The 20,885-nt window shown below is 37.2% G+C and overlaps 1 protein-coding gene across 1 annotated transcript in view; it reads right to left on the minus strand.

Moving 5' to 3' along the window:
• Nucleotides 1-538: 538 nt before the first annotated feature.
• LOC138152210 (disintegrin and metalloproteinase domain-containing protein 32-like) overlaps nucleotides 539-20,885 on the minus strand; it is a 140,865-nt gene continuing 120,518 nt past the window's right edge. Inside the window, exons 15-18 of the mRNA XM_069075980.1 lie at nucleotides 3,295-3,403; nucleotides 2,531-2,714; nucleotides 693-779; nucleotides 539-583 (exon numbers count right to left, since the gene is read on the minus strand). Coding sequence (XP_068932081.1) covers nucleotides 539-583; nucleotides 693-779; nucleotides 2,531-2,714; nucleotides 3,295-3,403 — 425 coding nt within the window. The remainder of the gene's footprint in view (nucleotides 584-692; nucleotides 780-2,530; nucleotides 2,715-3,294; nucleotides 3,404-20,885) is intronic.

Below are 20,885 nucleotides of genomic sequence, written 5' to 3' on the forward strand. Positions count from 1 at the left end.
TAGCTATGTGGAAATAATCTGATGATATGATAGGTGAAACTGTCACTCTACCTGTTGAGTCCTTCCAATCTTCCCAGCTCCTATGGAGTAGGGAATTGAGGGAACAGGCACCTAGAAAGTCGTTGTCATTGACTTGTATCCAAGAAACATCCTGGTAAAGGTCTAACAACCAGCCCTCCCCACCCCCCAAAGTAAGCATGACAGACTTTTAAGTTTAATCTGTATTGCTAACATTTTTTCCATCACCTTTTAAAGTCTAGAAATTAACAGAACTATAAATCCAGTCTTAATTTCTAGCATTTACCAATTTCTGAGGTGTAAATGCTTATGCTGAAAATTTAACAACAGGCTCTCAAGAACTGGTTTGAACTGGCTCTAGGGTACTTCTGTTAGTATCCAAAGGCATAGGAGCTATAGCATAGAACATCCTAGCTGACATTAGCAAGTTCACATATATGCTGGTAAATTCTATTCCCCTTAGAAGTCACTGAATATGTGCCTTTTTATAGGCATAGATTGGATAATTATCTTAAAACTTTCATCCTAAACTAGCTTTAGCTGTTTTGTGATGCAACTGTAAATTCTGAAATGATATTTTCAAGGATTTAAAATGATGGTGATTAAAGGAAATACCTAAATCACAAATTATAGTATATCAAATGATGCTACTAAATTAAAATGGTCTTACTTACTCCATTCCCATGGCAATTATCCAGTGAACATCGTCTTGCTTCTTCTTTGAGGTTATTCATATATACACACTCAGCATTAAGACAAAACTAAAATAACAAAAAAGAGTCCATATCAGATGGGCCAAGTCCTCTTAACGTTCTATTCAACTTTTGTACAGAACAAATTACTAATTAAAGATTATCAGATTTTGGGTTGAAACAAAAATTTATGTGGACATGACCACTTAATTATTGCAGAGACAGAATTAAGTACATACACAAATAAATGTTATTTTTGATATTAATGTAGTCCTTATGTCTATTTAATGAAGTTAGAGATTTCAAGACATGAAAATCTGTTATAACACTGAACATTAATCTACATAATGATAACATGAAAAAAAGGACTAAACCATTTATCATCAGAGGATCTGATATTGGCACTGTCATTCTGTTAACTATGTGACTGTTGACAAGATAATTTATTTCACTGACACTTAACTTCCTATTCCCATGTCCATCTCATTTCTATCCCCATCAAGGCAGTGGATAAAGCAACAGACCTTGAATTCAGGAAGAAAGACCTGAATTCAAATCTGGCCTCAGACACTTCTTATATGACCGTTGGCAAGTTATTTAACTTCTCTTCGTGCCAGTTGTCCCAACTGTAAAATGGGGATAATAATAACAGCTACCTTTCAGGGTTGTGAGAATCAAATGAGATAAGTGCTTCAATTAGTGCCAGATACATAGGAGTCATTATGTAAGTGCCTATTCTCTTCTCCTTCTCTTTCCCCATCTCTATTTGGTAAAAAATGGGGGTAATAATACCTAATAACAATGCCTCAAAGAGACTTGATGGATATTAAAGGGAAGTACATGTGAAAGTATTTTAAAACTCATAAAGTATTATAAAAATATAAAGTATTCTTTATTTGATATCTTTGAAATAAGAGTATAAACAGATAAAACCTCCAAGTATATTTTACTATTTTTATTAATCTTCCTCATAATTATTGGTTAAATTTGCTGTAATGTTTTTAGAAAATATAGCTTTCAATATCAAACAAAAGATTCCTTGCTTAAAGAACCATATTTTCCAACTCAACAACATGATGCCATAAGCTAGATTTACTGAACTTTTTTTAAAAAGCTCAGTACCTAAATGTACTATCTGTGTTCCCAGAGAAGCTTTGGGTTATCTTGGTTCTCAACAATATTATAGTTAGGAGTATAATTTAATAAATTAATTTTAAATCCTTCAGTCTCCTAATTTCACAGGCAGAATTATTTTCATTCTCACAAGATCTGGACTGCTATGATTTAAAGTGCAATTTATATTTACATGTGTAAAATCTTAAAAATATAGATCATATCAGGGTTGTCCCGAATAAGTGACTTTTTTTATGGCCTTTTGGAGGGCAATTTGGGGTTAAGTAACTTGCCCAAGGTTACACGGCTAGTATTTTTGTGTGGGTGTTAAGTGTCCCAGGCTGGAACCGAACTCGGGCCCTCCCGACTCCAGGGCCAGCACTTTACTCACTGCACCACCTAGCCACCCCCTGAATAAGTGACTTTCAAAATGGAAATGCACCTGGAATCATCCTAGGGACCCTTGAGGTGTGCAGTTTTAAGTTTAAATCTATGGCTCAGAGAAGGCTGCTTTTCAACACAATAGGCTACAGAAGAAACAAAGCCACTGTGGTCAAGTAAGATTGATGGCAGGATTTCTTGGTAAATTCATTGAGGAATGATCTGTTTGTATTTTCCTCATTTTTTGTGCTAAAAAATATGTGAACTTTTATGTTTTAATAGGAAAAAATATGTACTATTTTCTTAAAGAAATGTTAATCATTTACCTTATTAAAATCACACGGACTTCCATTTGGCATCAACATTGGATCTCGAGTACCTTGTTTAAACTTGTAATCTAAACTTATACATACAGAATTTAGCACAAAACTATATATCACAGCAACATTTTCTCGAACATACGGTTTTCGATATGGGTATGTACAAATTAACTTTCCACAGAGGAGATTCCTGCAAATGTAAAAAAGAAATTGTTAAACACATAGTAATAGCACCCTGATCATCCGATTCCCAATGACACCATTTGATGAAGTCAAACGATGTGAGGGGGACAGGCACCAGAGACAATAGAGTATTAAATGAAGTGTAAAATGTAAAACCATTAGTCAAGTCTGACAGAACTATCAGGTGGATTTGTTACCCTTTAATAATGTTTAAAGAAGTCTTCAGCCAACCTTGACAGAATTAGAGGACAGATAACATTCAGTCTAGGTAATAGACAACTCTAAGGAGTATGAGCTCTCCAAAAAGGAAGAAGGAAGGACCTAAGGAAGAAGAACCTGTCACAGTTCACCTTTTTAAATCTATAGTTCACAAGCCTCCACCAGTGTACTTATTTTTAACAGTCAGCCAGTAGACACAATTAGTTCAAAACAGACATTTACTGAGATGACATCATAAGAATAGTAGCTGCAAAACATACTTCCCAAAATCCTGAGATATGCATTCTTGGGTTGTTGTAGAGACATGATTCCCACTGAAGAAATCACTAATCCTTCTATTTATCAAAGTAAATATTTTTGAAACATACCTCCAATTACAGAATTTAAATCTATTTTCTCCTTGCCGGCCACAATTCCCAAACCTATCTTGCTGACCATTGATTTCTTCATAGCAGGCAAAGGGAGCATTTTTGGAACCTGAGAATTGAGAAATAAAATTAGATAACCACTTTCTTTCTAACTTAGACTATGCTTTCCATTTATTTGTCCATACATGTGGTGTGAACTCCCTGACTTGTGTAGTTAAGGATCTTTCTTGAAGAATGAATGGGAAGAATAGGTGCATATGAATAATTTTCATATACCTGTCATTGCATAACATAATACCTGACATTATGCCTCTGCATATTGATGATTCCAATATGTCTCAAAGCCAATTGGTTTGATGCTGGTTCAATTTTAGCACTAAAATAACAAGGCACCTAGATGAAGTGCCACCAAAATGAGAATGTCTTCCTGAATCTGCAAATGTTATTCTGAATGATGAAGTGCACTGGAAAATGAAGTAGATAGAACCAGCTGGGAAAACTTTCTAGCCAAGCAGAAGAAGTTAGTGATTTGGAGCCTGAATTAATCATTATATTATATATTCATTACTACTAATAATCCACGAATCACCTCCTGAAAGAGATCCCAAAATGAAAACTCCCAGGAACATTACAGTCAGATTCCAAAACTCTCAGATCAAGGAGAAAATATTGCAAGAAGGCAGAAAGAAATGATTCAAATATTAGGGAGCCACAGTCAGGATGACACAGAATTTATCAGCTTCTACATTAAAGGATCTGAGGACATGGAATATACTATTCTGGAAAGCAAAGGAGCTAGGGTTATAACCAAGGATTACCTACCCAATGAAACTGACAATAATCCTTCAGGGAAAAAACAGATACTCAATGAAATGGAGAACTTTCAGACTTTCCTGATGAAAAGATGAGAGCCAAACAAAAATTTTTATTTTCAACTTCAACACTCAAGAGAAATATAAAAAGGTAAAAATGAAAGAGAAAACATAAGGGATTCAATAAGGCTAAACTGTTCACATCCCTACATAGGAAGATGATACTTATAATCTTTAAGAACAGTATCACTATTGAAACATTAAGAAGGAGTATACATAGACAGAGGGTACATGTATAAGGTGACTTTGAGGGGATAATACAAAAATATTAAGGGGTAAGAAAGAAGATTAACACTGGGAACAGAGGGAAGGGAGAGGTAGAATGGGGGTAAAATTAAGAGGTGCAAAAGACTCATTACAGTGGAGGGTAAAATGGGAAGATGGGCAGTTGGGCATCACTTGAACCTTACTTTCATCAAAACTGACTCGAGGAATAACGTACACAATCAGTTGGGTATAGAAATCTACCTTACCCTATAGGGAAGTAGGAGGAGAAGTAAGGGAAGCATAGAGACTGACCAAAGGGAGGGCAGATTGGGGGCAACAGTGGTCAGAAGCAAAGCATTGGTGAGGAGGGAAAGACTGAAAGGAGATAGAGAGGGATAAATCAGAAGAAAAATAGGATGGAGGGAAATACATAGTAATAATAACTGTAAGTGGGAATGGGATGAACTCTCCCCTAAAACAGAAGTGGATAGCAGAGTGGATTAAAAACCACAATCCTACAATTTGTTATTTACAAGAAACACATCTGAAGCATAGAGACAATAAACAGAGTAAAGGTAAGGGACTGGAGCAAAATTTATCATGCTTCAGCTGAAGTAAAAAAAAAAAAGCAGGGGTAGCAATCCTGACCTCAGGCAAAGCAAAAGCAAAAGTAGATCTAATTAAAAGAGACAAGGAAGGAAAATACATCTTGCTAAAATGTACCATAGACAATGAAATAAAATCAATACTAAACATATATACACCAAGTGGTACAGCAACCAAATTTCTAAAGGAGAAATTAAGTGAGTTACAGGAGGAAATAGATAGTAAAACTATCTCAACCTCCCCCTATCAGAACTAGATAAATCTAATCACAAAGTAAACAAGAAGGAAGTTAAAGAGGTAAAAAGAATTTTAGAAAAGTTAAATATAAGGGAGACCTCTAGAGAAAATTTAATGGAGATAGAAAACAATATACATTTTTCTCAGTGGTGTATGGCATCTAACACAAAAATTGACCATGTATTAGGGTATCCAAACCTCACAATCAAAAGTAAAAAGGCAGAAATATTAAATAAATTCTTTTCAGATAATAATGCAATAAAATTATATTCAATAAAGGGCAATGGAAAGATGGATTTAAAATTAATTTGAAAATAATCTAATCCTAAAGAATAAGTGACTCAAAAAAATAGAGAAAAGGCAGAACTATGAATTGAGCATGCAACTCAAAAGGCTAGAAAAAGAACAAATTAAAAATCCCCTATTAAGCACCAAATTGGAAATCCTGAAAATCAAAGAAAAGATTAATAAAATTAAAAGTAAGAAAACTATGAAGCTCATAAATAAAACTAAAAGCCAGTTTTATGGGGGGGGGGGACAGATAAACTGTTGGTTAATTTGATTTAAAAAAAAAAAGAAACCAGATATCTAATATCAAAAATGACTAAATGAATTCACCACCAATGAAGAAAAAATTAAAGCAACAATTAGAAAATATTTAGCCCAATTATATACCAATACATTTGATAATCTAAATGAAACTGATGAATATTTATGAAAATATAAATTTTCCAGATTAACAGGAGAAGAAATAGAATACTTAACCTCATCTTAGAAAAATAAACTGAACAAGTCATCAAGGAACTGCCCAAGAAAAAATCCCCAGGCTCAGATGAGTTCACAAATGAATTCTGTTAAATATTTAAAGAACAATTACTTCGATACCATATAAATTGTTTGGAAAAACAGATGAAGAAAGAGCCCTACCAAATCCTTTTTATGACACAAATATGGTGTTGATACATAAACTAAAAAGATCCACAAAAAAGAAAGCAAACTATAGACCAATTTCCCTAATGAATATTGATGAAAAATTTTAAATTAAATACTAGCAAGAAGATTACAGCAATATATCACAGGGATCATACACTATGACTGGGTGGGATTTATACCGGGAATTCAGGGCTGCTTCAATATTAGGAAAAATATCAGCAAAATAATGCAATAAAAATTATATTCAATAAAGGGAAATGGAAAGATAGATTAAAAATTAACTGGAAAATAATCTAATCCTAAAGAATAAGTGTCTCGTTGACCATATCAATAACAAAAGTAATAGAAATCATATGATTATCTCAATAGATGCAGAAAAAAACTTTTGACAAAATACAGCACTCATTCCTATTAAAAACACTAGAGGGCATAGGGATAGATGGTGTTTTCCTAAAAATGATAAATATTATCTATTTAAAACCATCAGTGAGCATTATGTATAATGGGGATAAGCTAGAAGTCTTCCCCATAATACCAAGGATGAAGCAAGGATGCCTATTATCAGCACTACTGTTCAATATTGTACTAGAAATGTTAACATAGCAATAATATAGGAAAAAGAGAAAATAACACTATCACACTTTGTAAATGGTATACTTAGAGAATCCTAGAGAATCAACTAAAAAACTAGGTGAAATAATTAACAACTTAAGCAAAATTGCATGATATAAACCCATATAAATCATCAGCATTTCTATTATCAACAAAGCCTGACAGCAAGAGACCAAAAAAAGGAATTTCATTTAAAATAACTGTAGACAAATAAAATACTTGAGAGTCTACTTGCCAAGCCAAACTCAGTAAAATAATCACAAAACACTTTTCACACAAATAAAGTCAGATCTAAACAACTGGAAAAGTATCAACTGCTCATGAGTAGACCAAGTCAATATAATAAAAATTATAATTTTACCTAAATTAATTTACTTATTCCGCACCATACCAATCAAACTACCAAAAATTATTTTATAAAGCTAGAAAAAGTAAGAACACAATTCATCTGGAGGAATATCTGGTCAAGAATATCAAGGGAGTTGATGGGAAAAAAGTACAAAGGAAAGTGGTCTAGCCATGCCAGATCTCCAATTATATTATAAAACCATAAACATCAAAACTATCGGGGTGGCTAAGTGGTACAGTGAATAGAGGATAGGCCCTGGAGCCAGGAGGACCTGAGTTCAAATCTGGCCTCAGACACTTACCACAAAAACTAGCCATGTGATCTTGGGCAAGTCACTTAACCCCAATTGCCCTCCAAAAAGCAAAAAAAAAAAAAAACCCACCAAAAAATGTCAAAACTATCTGGTACTGGCTAAGAAATAGAGCTGTGTATCAGTGGAGTAGACTGGGTACACAAGACTCAGTAGAAAAATGACCAGTAGGATAAATCTTATACCATTTTATATGTTTGATAAACCCAAAGACTCCAACTTCTAGAATAAGAATTCACTAACTGACAAAATCTTTTAGAAAAACTGGAAAGCAATATGGCAGAAACTACGTATAGACCAACATCTTGCACCAAGATAAGGTCAAAATGGATACATGATTTAGATAAAAAGGGTGATACCATAAGCATATTATAAGAGTAAGGAACTATTAAAGACTTAGTTCTTCTCATAATACAATGATGTAAGACAAGTCCAAAGGACTCATGATGGAAAATACTATCCACATACAGAGAAAGAATTACAGTCTAAATACAAATAGAAGCATACTATTTTCACTTTATTTTTGTGATTCTTTTCTTTTAGCTTGTTTCTTCTTTCACAACATGACTAACGTGGACATATTTTTACATGATTGCATATATAACCTATATCAAATATATAATATAATATATTAAATAGTTTACAGTCTTAGGGAGGGGGTTATGAGGGAGGAAAGGAGATAATTTGGAACTCAAAATGTTTTAAAAATGAATGTTAAAAACTGTCTTTACTTATAATTAGAAAATGCTATTTAAAAAAATAAAAATAAAATAAAGTTCAATTCAAAGGTTTTGCCAGGGAGAACTTTAAATCTTAAATGCTGTAGCATATACTTTTTTGTTTACATTGGGTAGAATATAATTTTAATAAATTTTTGGAGAGGGAAAGCCAAGGCAATTGGGGTTAAATGACTTGCCCAAGGTCACATAGCTAGTAAGTGTCAAGTGTCTAAGGGCACATTTGAACTCAGATCCTCCTGATTCCAGGGCCAGAGCTCTATTCACTGTACCAGCTAGCTACCCCAGGTAAAATATAATTTTAAAACAGAGTTTATATTTATTCCTACTAAATCTCATCTTACAAATTTAGCCCAATGTTCTAACCTACTCAAATATTTTTAATAACATTTCATTTTTCCAGCCTAGAAAGACTTCTATAAACTGATGCTGAGTGAGGGGAGCAGAACCAGGAGAATGTTATACACAGTTACAGTCACATTGTTTGATAGCTAATTTTAATAAGACTTGGTTCTTCTCAGCAGTGCAAGGTTCTAAGGCAACTCCAAAAGACTCATGATGGAAAATGCTATCCACATCCAGAGAAAGAATTACAGAGTCTGAATGAAAATTGAAGCATACGATTTGCTCTCTCTCTCTTTTTCCTTTTGCTTCTTCTTTCTCATAATTCATTTCATTGGTTATAATCCTTCTTTACAATATGACTGATGTGAAAATATGTTTAATGTGAATTTATATGTAGAGCCTATATTGGATTGCATGCCTTCTTGGAGAGGGGAGAGGGGAAGGAGAAGGAGAAAATTTGGAATTCAAAAGTTTATGGAACTGAATGTTGTAAACTAAAAATAAATATATTTTTAAAAAATAATATTTCATTTTTCCCAATTACATGTAAAGACAATTTTTAACATCCATTTAAAAAAATTTTAGTTCCAAATTCTCTCCCTTATTGCCCCCTCCCTGAGATGGTAAGCAGTTTAATATAGTTTATATATATATATGCAATCGTGCAAAACATATTTCCATTTAAGTGATGTTATGAAAGAATTGAGACTAATAAAAAAGAAAGAAAAAAGGAAGTGAAAAAATAGTATCCTTTGATCTGCATTCAGACTCCATTAGTACTTTCTCTGGAGGTAGATAGAATTTTCAGTACTTTCTCTAGAGGTAGGTAGAATTTTTTATTACGTACTTTAGAATTGTTTTGGATCACTATACTGCTGAGAGTAGCTAAGTCATTCACTGTTGTTCACTATACAATATTGCTATTACCGTGTACAATGTTCTCTTGGTTCTGCTCACTTCAATTTCTTTTTTTTATTATTTTCCCCAATGCTTTATTAACTTCTGGTTTACATCATCCATTTCTGCCAGATTTTGAGTTACAAATTTTTCCCCCTTTTTTCCCTACCCACTGCCCCAAAATAGCAGTCCCACAGGATATCCCCTCCTTCAATCTGCTCTCTCCCATATCTTCTCCCATACCCCCTTCAACTTTTCCAGTAGGGCATGGTGGATCTCTCTATGCCCCAGTGCCTGTATATCTTATTTCCCAATTACATGTAAAATAGTATTAATAATAGTATATAGGGGCAGCCAGGTGTTGCAGTAAGAGCACCAGCCCCAGAGTCGGGATGACCTGGGATTGAATCCAGGCTCAGACACTTAGCACCACACCCAGAAATAACTAGCTGTGTAACCTTGAGCAAGTTACTTAACCCCAATTGCTTAAAATAATAGTAATAGTATATATATGTATATATATATATATATACTTTTTTTTAACATTTGATTTTAAGACTTTGAATTCCAGATTCATTCCCTTCCTCCCCTGTCAACCACCCTTACTGGTAAGATAAGCAATTCAGTATAGCTTGTACATGTGTAGCTATGCAAAACATTACCATAGTAGATACATTGTAAAAGTCAGTAAAAGACTGACTATATTTCCTTCCCTCCCATCCAACCTCCAACTTGCTCTATTCTCTAATTTGATCCTGACCCTTTTCAAAAGTGGGTGCTTCCAACTTCCCTCCCCCCCAGCCTGCAATCCCTTCCATCATCCCCCCTCTTATCCCCTTCCCCCCTACTCTCCTGTAGGGTGAGATACCCTATTTAGTATGTATGTATTCAATGAGAATAAGATTTTGTCTTTTTGCCTTCCTGTTCTTCCCCTCCATTGTAACCATTTCCCTTTGCCTCTTTTATATGAGATAGTTTACCCCATTCTGTCTCTCCCCATCTCCTCTCATTGTATTCCTTGCTCACCTCTTAATTTCACATTTTAAGTATCATCCATTCCTATTAAATTGGTCCTGTGCCCTCTATGTTTACCTGTAAACATATATATACACATTAACATATGTATTCATATGCCCATATACTCTCATATATATATATATTTATATTTATATTCCCTTCAACTATTTTCATAGTGAGAAAAGTTTCATCAGTTACAATTATCATTTTTCTATGTAGGAATGTTAATAGTTCAACTTTGATAAGTTCCTTATGATTTCTTTTCCCTGTTTACCTTCTCATGCTTCACTTGCTTCTTGTATCTGAATGTCAAATTTTCTATTCAACTCTGGTTTTTTCATCAATATGCTCTATTCTACTGAATGACCATATTTTCCCCTGAAACATGATACTCAGTTTTGCTGGGCAGGTGATTCTTGATTTTAATCCCAGCTCCTTTGCCCTCCGGAATATCATATTCCAAGCCCTTCAATCCCTCAGTGTAGAAGCTGCCAGATCCTGAGTTACCCTTATTGTGTTTCCACAATATTCAAATTGTTTCTTCCTGGCTGTTGGTAATATTCTCTCCTTAATCTGGGAATTCCGGAACCTGGCTACAATATTCCTAGGAGTTTTCTTTTTGGGATTTTTTTCAGGAGGTGATTGGTGGATTCTTTCAAAATCTATTTTGCCTTCTGATTTTAAAACATCAGGGCAGTTTTCCTTGAGAATTTCTTGGAGGATTATTTCTAGGTTCTTTCTTTGATCATGACTTTCAGGTAGTCCAATAATTTTTAAATTATCTCTCCTGGATCTATTTTCCAGGTCAGTGGTTTTTCCCATGAGATATTTCACATTGCCTTCTATTCTTTCATTTGTTTTGGATCTGTTTAACAGCATCTTGATTTCTTGTAAAGTCATTAGCTTCCATTTGCTCCAATCTAATTCTGAAGGAATGATTCTCCCCAATGAGCTTTTGAGATTCTTTTTCCATATGGCAAATTTGGCTTTTTAAGGCATTCTTCTCCTCATGGGCTTTTTGAGCCTCTTTTGCCATTTGAGTTGGTCTCTTTTTCAAGGTGTTATTTTCCTCAGTCAGGCTGTTGACTCTCATTTCACAATTTTCTTGCATCATTCTCATTTCTCTTCCCAATTTTTCCTCCACTTCTCTTATTTGCTTCTTAAGGTCCTCTATGATCTGTAACCAGCTTGTATTTTTCTTTGAAGCTTTTGTTGCTGGAGCTCTGACTTCACTGTCTTCCTCCTGTTCCATGCTTTGCTCTTTTTTGTCCCCAAAATAGGAGTCTAATGTTGGATTCTTCTGTTTGCTTTGCCTCCTTTGCTTGGTCATGTCGCCACTCAATCACTTGACCCCTGGGCTTTTTGCCACAGTAGGACTCTGCCACCAGACAGGGGAGCTTTTTCCAAATGCTGGGATTAGTTGTGTGCCCTCTCTGAAGCCTCCACATGCTCTGGCAAGCTGGTCACACACCGCAGGAACTCCCCCCTAGACTGCAATCCAGATCCAAGCACGTTAAAGCAAGAGCAATTACCCCTCAGACTGGTTGCTTGGTCCCCCTACAGTCTGCAGGCCAGGGGCTGAAGCTGCCATGTGGCTGTGGCTGCCCTTCCCCGGCTTCTCGCCCTGGGGCAAAAGCCGATGCACTCCCAACTACTGGGTCCCAAAGTCCACACTGCACTTACCTCTCACTTTGTCCTTAACATCTATGTGTTGATAATTCTGGAAATAGCCACAGCTACTAGTGATCTGAGGTCCCTCCAGCCTGTGGCTGGTCAGGCTCACTCTGGGGCTAAAATCTCAGTCTTGGTGGGGCTGGGGTAAGCTCCCAGAGCACTGCACTGGCCAATTCCTGCCTGTCTGCCAGGCTGTCCTCAGTGGGAGGTTAGTTTCTCTGTGTCATTTTGTGGGTTCTGTAGCTCCAAAGTTTGTTCAGAGTCCCCTTTTACATGAATTGGAGGAGGTGAGATCCGGAGCCCCATGGAAGTCCTGTTTCTACTCCGCCATCCTCACTTCACTTTCCATCAGTTCATTTAAGTCTTTCCAGTTTTTCTGAAATCATCCTGCTCATCATTTTTTAAAAGACAACAGTATTCCACTACAATCATATACTAAAACTTGTTCAGCCATTCCACAATTGATGGGTGTCTCCTCAGTTTCCAATTTTTGCCACCACAAAATGTGCTGCTATAAATATTCTTGGGCAAATGAGTCCTGTTCCCTTTTTTTTTTTTTAAGCAATTGGGGTTAAGTAACTTGCTCAAGGTTACACGGCCAGTTATTATTTCTGGGTGTGGTGCTGAGTATCTGAGCCGGGAGTTGATCCAGGTCATCCCGACACTGGAGCCAGTGCTCTTACTCGCTGAGCCACCTGGCCACCCCCCTGTTCCCTTTTTAAAAATCTCTTTGGGATACAGACTTAGTAGTGGTATTGCTGAATCAAAGGGTATGCAAAATTTTGTAGTTCATTGGGCATATTCCAAATTACTCTCCAGAATGGTTGAATGATTCCACAACTCTACCAACATTAGTGTCCAAATTTTCCCACATCTTTTCCAATGTTTATCATTTTCCTTTTCTTTCACATTAGCCAATCTGATAGGTGTGAGGTGGTATCTCAGAGTTATATTAATTTACATTTGTCCAACCAATAATGGTTTATAAAATTTTTTCATGATGATAGATAACTTTGATTTCTTTGTCTGAAAATTGTTTTTTATATCCTTTGACCTCTTAACAATTGGGGAATGATTTGTATCCTCATAGATTTGATTTAGTTCTCTATACATTTTGGAAATGAGGCCTTTATCAGAGACGCTGGTTGTAAAAACTTTCCCAGCTTTTTGCTTTCCTTCTAATTTTGGTTGCATTAGTTTCATTTGTGCAAAAACTTTTAAACTTAATATAATTTAAGATTATCTATTTTATATCTTGTAATGATACCTCTTGTTTGGTCATAAATTCATCCCTTCTCCATAGATCCGACAGGTAAACTATTCCTAAGATTTTGATCTATACCTATTTCTGCCATACTATTTTCCAGTTTTCCCAGCAGTTTTTTTCAAACAGCAACTTCTTGCCCTAAAAGTTTGGGTCTTTGGTTTATCAAACAATAGACACTATGGTCATTTACTACTTTGTCTTTTGTATGTAATCTATTTCAGTAATCCCAAGATTTTTTTGGATCAATCAGATTGTTACATAGTACATTAGTTTTCCTTCCTAGCTTGTCTTTTTCTGTTCCAATGCTCTGATGTTCCTTTATCTGCCAACAGTAGAACTGGAACCCTGAGACCATGTTGTCTTGAGCAGTGAGAACACACTATATCTAAGCTTCTTCCCCTTGGTCACTTTCTGCCCTGTCCCTGCTCTAGCTGCTCAAAGTCATGTCCTGAGGCCATTATCTACGGATTGTTGAGAGCCCATTATACATAGCTGGCCCCAGATCTAATTGTGCTACTGTAAGCATATCCTCTTTTTACCCCTTCCTCTTCCTCCTATAATTATACTCAGATCAACAATATCACTACCTTTGTAGTCTAAAAACTGACTTCTTTCATTCCACATACTGACCTGTGACTTCCCAGATAAAACACCCTTCCCTGGGTACCACTCTTCTATGTGTGCTATCTCTATTAGAAGGCAAACTTCTTGAGGATAGAGACAGTCTTACTTTTGAATTTGTACCTCCAAATTTTTTGTAGTAAAGTGACTGGGACAAAATAAGTACTCAATAAATGTCTTTTCATATATTCATTAATACATTCATCTGCAAATATGACAAACATTTCATCTATGTCTTTATCCAAGTATTGATTAAAAACAAAATGTTGCAATAAATAACACAGGGCTAAGCAGATATCCCTGGATCATCACACTGAAAGCTTAATGAATTTTTTTTTAAAAAGATTTTAACATACCTCTCTCAGTTTTGAACAAATATAGCACAAAGATAAATAAAAGAGAAAATATGGAATTGAACAATATTTTGCAGAAACTACAGTTTAAAAGTCTCAAGGCATCTTCTAAATAGTACTCTTAAAGAACATATGTGGGAGGTAAAGCCAAGATGGTGGAAAAAAAGCAGAAATTCTCCTGAGCTCTACTCAAAACACCTCTGAACACCTTTAAATAATACCATGAAAACATTCCTGGAGCAGTAGAACCCACAAAAGGACAGGGTGAAATAATCTTCCAGTCAAAGACAACTTAAAAGGTCAGCAGGAAAGGAGCACAATACAGCATGGGCTGTGCCAGCACAGACTGGGTCCAGTAAACCAGGAGCAGACCTCGGGAACCACTGAATCAGTAGCAGCAGCAACTGCTTCCAGAGTTCTCATCCCACAGATGGTAAGGGGGTGGAACAACTGATCAAGAGATTACAGGGGTCTCTTAGCTGGCACTGGGAGCAGGACTCTGCTATTTTGCCCATACTCAGATCTGGGTCACAGTCCTGAGTGACAGTTCCAGAGGAATGGACCTCTCTTTTCAAGGTGTGTTTAGAGTGCCTCTCTTCTTCCTTTCTTGATTTTTCATGACTTCTAGCTCTGTTTATTTTTCCAGTGGAAAAGATGAAATAGCCATCATGGGGTCCTATGAAGGAGGGCCATGGGCAGTGGAGTGCTAAGCCTGGAGTAAGGAAAACCTGAGTTCAAATCCAGCCTCAGACATTCACAAGCTATGTGACCCTAGGCAAGTCACTTAATATGTCTGCCTTAATCTACTGGAGAAGGAAATGGCAAACCCTCCAGTTTCTTTGCCAAAAAAACTTCATAGTGGTCACCAAGAGCTGGATTTGACTGAATGACTGAACAACAAAGTCCTTCTCTAGAAATCCCTAAAAAACTATGATGTAACTTCATAGAAGGGTTTAAAAAATTCCTAGAGTGGCTTCTGGGAGGCACAATGATGGAGTAAGCAGTGAGTTGCTCTCACTCTCCCTTACTGATCTCTAAAAAAATAACAGCACCCAAGGAAAAATTATAGAATGGTGGAGAAAGCAGAAAGACAGGGAGAGGCAGTCTTGTAGCCTGGGAAACTTGGAAGATCGCCAAGAAAGGTCCATTGTACTTAGGTAAAGAGGGGAGCATAGTCCAGGACAGGAGCTATCCCAGCAAGCCAGAGGCAAGTCCCACTTCAGCAAACAAGCAAGAGAGCCTGAGCCCCAGGGTGGTACAGCAGGAAAACACCAACACCAAAACCCCTCACATGCCTTAGCACAGCCAGAGAAACCGGTGGACTCCAACTCAGAGAACCATCACATTCACTGGTGCAGCCCCAAGCAGTCAGGAATCCTTTAGTGGCTAACCTCACCATGCTTTGGCACAGCCCTAGAAAGGCAGGCATCTTCTAGCAGCCAACTTCCCTGTGCTTTAGTGCAGCCCTTAGTTGACAGGCATTCTCTAGTGGCAGAAACTCCCCATGCTTGAGCACAGCCTCAGGCAGGCATATGTCTTTTAGCAGCTGAGCTTCCTACCCTGTGCATCAGCACAGCTCTCTAGGTAGGCAGGCATCTTCCAGCAGCCAGACCTCACTGTGCCTCAGTGGGGCCCTGTGGAAATGCTGAGAAAACTGACCTGACCTCAGTACATGCCAGACACCACCAGTAGGACCCAGCTTAGCACCAGGTAAGTTGCCAGACCCCTGCAGTCTACAGCTGCCAGCACCTGAGGCCCCAGCAAATAAAGTCAGTGACCAGTCTCCTGGGCCCCAGGATAAGAAGTTTGGAATAGTGACCCCTGTGCTCCAGCAGGAGAGTTCAACTTCAAAAACCAGGAAAGAGGCAAATAAAATGAGCAAAAAGCAAAAAAGACCACTGACTACAGACAATTACTATGGTGACAGAAAAGGTCAAAACACAAACTCAGAAGAGGACAACATTGTCAATATTCTTTTTTTTTTTTTTGCTTTTTGGAGGGCAGTTGGGGTTAAGTGACTTGCCCAAGGTCACATGGCTAGTAAGTGTTAAGTGTATGAGGTTGGATTTGAACTGAGGTCCTCCTGACTCCAGGGCTGGTGCTCTATTCACTGCACCATCTAGCCACCCACACAAAAAGTATTCTTGAAAGAGTTCAAGAAGGATTTTAAAAGTCAAAGAGGTAGAAGAAAAACTGGGAAAAGAAATGATAGGTGTATATGTAAGAGAGAGTCAATAGCTTAGAAAAGGGAGGACAAAAATTGACTGTGAGGAAAATAACTCCTGAAAAATACAACTGACCAAATGGAAAAGGAAATTAAAAACCAAAGGAAAAAAACTATTTAAAAAGTAGAACTGGCAAAAAGGAAAAGGAGATACAAAAGTTAACTGAGGAAAACAATTCATTAAAAATTAGAATCAGGCAAGTGGAAGCTAATGACTCTATGAGACAACAAGAATCAGCCAAATAAAATTTTAAAAAAGAAAAAATAGAAGAAAATGTAAAATACCTCATTGGAAAAACAACTGACCTGGAAAACAGATCCAGGAGAAATAACTTAAGAATTATTGATCTACCTGAAAGCCATGATCAAAAAAGGATCCTAGACAGCATCTTTCAAGAAATCATCAAGGAAAACTGAGTTCCTTAGAACCAGAGGGTAAAATACTCATTGAAAGAATCCACCAATAAACTCCTGAAAAAGATCCCAAAAAGGAAAACTTCAAGTAATTTTGTAGCCAAATTCTAGAATTATCAGGTCAAAGAGAAAAATACTACAAGCAGCCAGAAAGAAACAACTTAAATATCATGAAACCACAGTCAGGATTATACAGGACCTTGCAGCTTCTACATTAAAGGATAGGAGGGCTTATAATATGATATTCCAGAAGGCAACAGAGCTTGGATTACAATCATGGATCAGCTACCCAACAAAACTGAGTATAATCTTACAGGGGAAGAGATGGGAATTCAATGAAACAGAAGATATCCAAACCTTCCTGACACAAAGACCAGAGCTCAACAGAAAATTTTATGTTCAAATACAAGGATCAAGAGGAGCATAAAAAGGTAAATGGGAAAGAAAAAAAAAACATGTTATTGAATAAGGGTAAACTATTTATATCACTACATAGGAAGATGATAGTTGTAACTCTTGAGAACTATATCATTATTATGACATTTAGAAGGGGTATACATTAACAGAGAATTTGGGTATAAGTTGACTTTAATGTGATGATAAAAAATTAATTAAGGGGAGAAAAAAAGATTGTACTGGGAGAAGAGGAAAGGAAACAGAAAAGGGAAAATTACGTCACATGAAATGACACACGGACCTATTAAGGTAGAGGGAAATAAGGAAGGGAAATGAGCATTGTTTGAACCTTACTCTCATCAGATCTGGTTCAAAAAGGAAATAACATACATGCTCACGTGGGTATAGAAATCTATCTTACCCTGTAGGAGGTAAGAAGAGTAAGGGGAAAAAAGGGAGGGGGTGGATAGAAGGGAGAACAGATGAGAAAAAAATAAGTAGTAGGGGAAATGGGAAAGAAAATGGAAAGGGGCTGACAGAAGGGAGGGCAGATTAAGGGAGGCAGTGGGACTAGTGAGGAGGGAAAGGGGGAAAAGAGAGAGAAAACTTAAGTGGGGAGAAACAGGATGGAGGGAAAAACACAGATAGTAATTATAACTGTGAATGTGAATGGGATGAATCCTCTCATAAGATAGAAGTGGATAGCAGAGTGAATTAAAAATCATAATCCTACAATATGATGTTTACAGGAAACAAATTTTGGGCAGGTAGGTGGTACAGTGAATAGAGCACCAGCACTGTAGTCAGGATGACCTGAGTTCAAATACGGCCTTAGAAATGTAACACTTACTAGCTGTGTGACCTTGGACAAGTCACTTAACCCCAACTGCCCTGCCCTCCCCCCTCCAAAAAGAAAAAAGAAAAAAAAACACATTTGAAGCAGAGAAATACACACAGAGTAAAGGGAAAAGACTAGAGTAGAATATATTATGCTTCAGCTGCAGTGAAAAAAAAAAGCAGGGGATGGCTAGGTGGCACAGTGAATAGAGCACCAGCCCTGGAATCAGAAGGGCCTGAGTTCAAATCCAGCCTCAGATACTTAACACAAAAAACTAGCCATGACACCTCTGGCAAGTCACTTAACCCCAATTTCCCTACCTTCACCCCTCCAAAAAGAGCAGGTGTAACAATCCTGATCTCAGACAAAGCAAAAACAAAAATAGATCTAATTAGAAGAGATAAAGAAGTAAACTATATCTTGGTAAAAAGTACCATAAACAATGAAGTAATATCAATGCTAAACATATATGCTGCCATAGCATCAAAATTCTTAGAGAAGTTAAGTGACTTACAGAAAGAAATAGACTGCAAAACTATACTAGTAAGGGACCTCAATCTCCCCCTCTCAGAGCTAGGTAAATCTAATAACAAAGAAAAAAACAATAAAAAAGTTAAGGAGGTGAATGAAATCTTAGGACAGTTAGATACTAGACCTCTGGAGAAAATGGAATGGGGATAGAAAGGAATGTACCTTTTCCTCAGCAGTACATGACACCTAGACAAAAATTGACCATGATGAGGGATGGAGGGGATGGCAGAGTAAAAGCAGGGAATTGCTTGAGTTCTCCCCCAAACCCCTCCAAATACCTGTTAAAATGACTCTAAATAAATTCTAGAACTACAGAAACCAGAAAATGACAGAGTAAAACAAGTATTCAGGCCAAGGCAACCTGGAAGATGGACAGGAAATGTCTATCACACCAGACTGGGAGTTAAACACAGTCCAGGATGGGCTGCACCAGCACAGACAGGGCTGGAGCAGGCCTCAGAGGACTAAATCACTGGCAGCTATGGCAGTTTCCAGACTTCTCAACCCACAAACACCAAAGATAATGTAGAAGGTCAGTGGGAAAACTCTGTCAGACCTGGGTCTGACCCCAGCTCCGGGGAGGCAGAGGTGGTGGTAGTGGTGGCAATGGCAGTAGTAGCAGCTACTTCTGAAGCTCTAGGTACACAGACGATGAGAACACTGAGTGGCTGATCAGAGAGGGATTGCAGGGATCTCTTTGCTGGTGCTGAGGTAGGATTCTCTTGTTTTGCCCTACTTGGACTTGGGTCACAGTCCTGGGTGGCAGTCCTTGGGTGAGGAGGAGCACTGGTGTGGCAGAGCTTGTGGAAACTATAGAAAGGGACTCCTCCTCACAGTTTTAAGGCAGAAAAGAATACTTGAGGTCAATCACAGACGAGAGAACAGGCCAGGAGAGAAGTAAACACCTTTCCTTTGATCATACCACCTTAGAAGAACTGAAAATTTACAGGTCCCTAGAATTATCCTTGAAAACAGCTGAATAAAGGCCCTGAAGCTTGCGACAGTGCATTCTCCACTCGGGAAGCAGAATCCTACCTTGACAAAGAGCTCAAAAGTCAAGCTAATTGGCTGGGAAAATGAGCAAACAGAGGAAAAAACTCAGAATATAGAATATTACTTTGGTGACAAAGAAGATCAAAATATACAACCAAAAGAAGACAACAAAGTCAAAGATCATACATCAAAAGCCTCCAAGAAAAATATGAATTGGTTGCAGACCATTGAAGAGTTGAAAAACGATTTTGAAAATCAAGTAAAAGAAACAGAGGAAAAATTGGGAAAGAGAAATGAGAGTGATGCAAGAAAATCATGAAAAACAAGTCAACAGACTGCTAAAGCAGACCCCAAAAAACTGAAGAATATAACACCTTAAAAAATAGACTAACCGAAATGGCAAAAGAGATCCAAAAACACAATGAGGAAAAGAATGTCTTAAAAAAACAGAATTAGCCAAATGGAAAGGGAGGTCCAAAAACTCACTGAAGAAAATAATTCCTTAAAAATTAGAATGGAGGGCAGCTAGGTGGTGCAGTGGATAAAACACAGGCTCTGGAGTCAGGAGGACCTGAGTTCAAATCCATCCTCAGACACTTAACACAAAACTAGTTATGTGACCTTGGGCAAGTCACTTAACCCCAATTGCCCTCCAAAGGAAAAAAAAACAGAATGGAGCAAAAAGCTAATGACATTAAGAGAAATCAAGAAATTATAAAAGAGCCAAAAGAATTTTTAAAAAATATAGAAGACAATGTGAAATATCCCACTGGAAAAGTCATTCAAGAGATAATTTAAAAATTATTGAACTACATGAAAACCATGATCAAAAAGAGAGCTTAGACATCATCTTTCAAGAAATTATCAAGGAGGGTGGCTAGGTGGTGCAGTGAGTAAAGTACCGGCCCCAGAGTCAGGAGGACCCGAGTTCCGTTCCAGCCTCAGACACTTAACAAACACACACACACACACACACACACACACACACAAACTAGCCGTGTAACCTTGGGCAAGTTACTTAACGCCAATTGCCCTCCAAAAGGCAAAAGAAATTATCAAGGAAAACTGCTCTGATATTCTAGACCCAGAGGGTATAATACAAATTGAAAGAATTAAAAAAAATTTTTTGAAAGAATCCACTGATCGCCTCTTGAAAGA

This window comes from Petaurus breviceps, unplaced genomic scaffold (genome assembly GCF_028583685.1).
Source record: "Petaurus breviceps papuanus isolate PSGF00001 unplaced genomic scaffold, PetGlider_PUasm1.0 90919, whole genome shotgun sequence".
Classification (NCBI taxonomy): domain Eukaryota; kingdom Metazoa; phylum Chordata; class Mammalia; order Diprotodontia; family Petauridae; genus Petaurus; species Petaurus breviceps.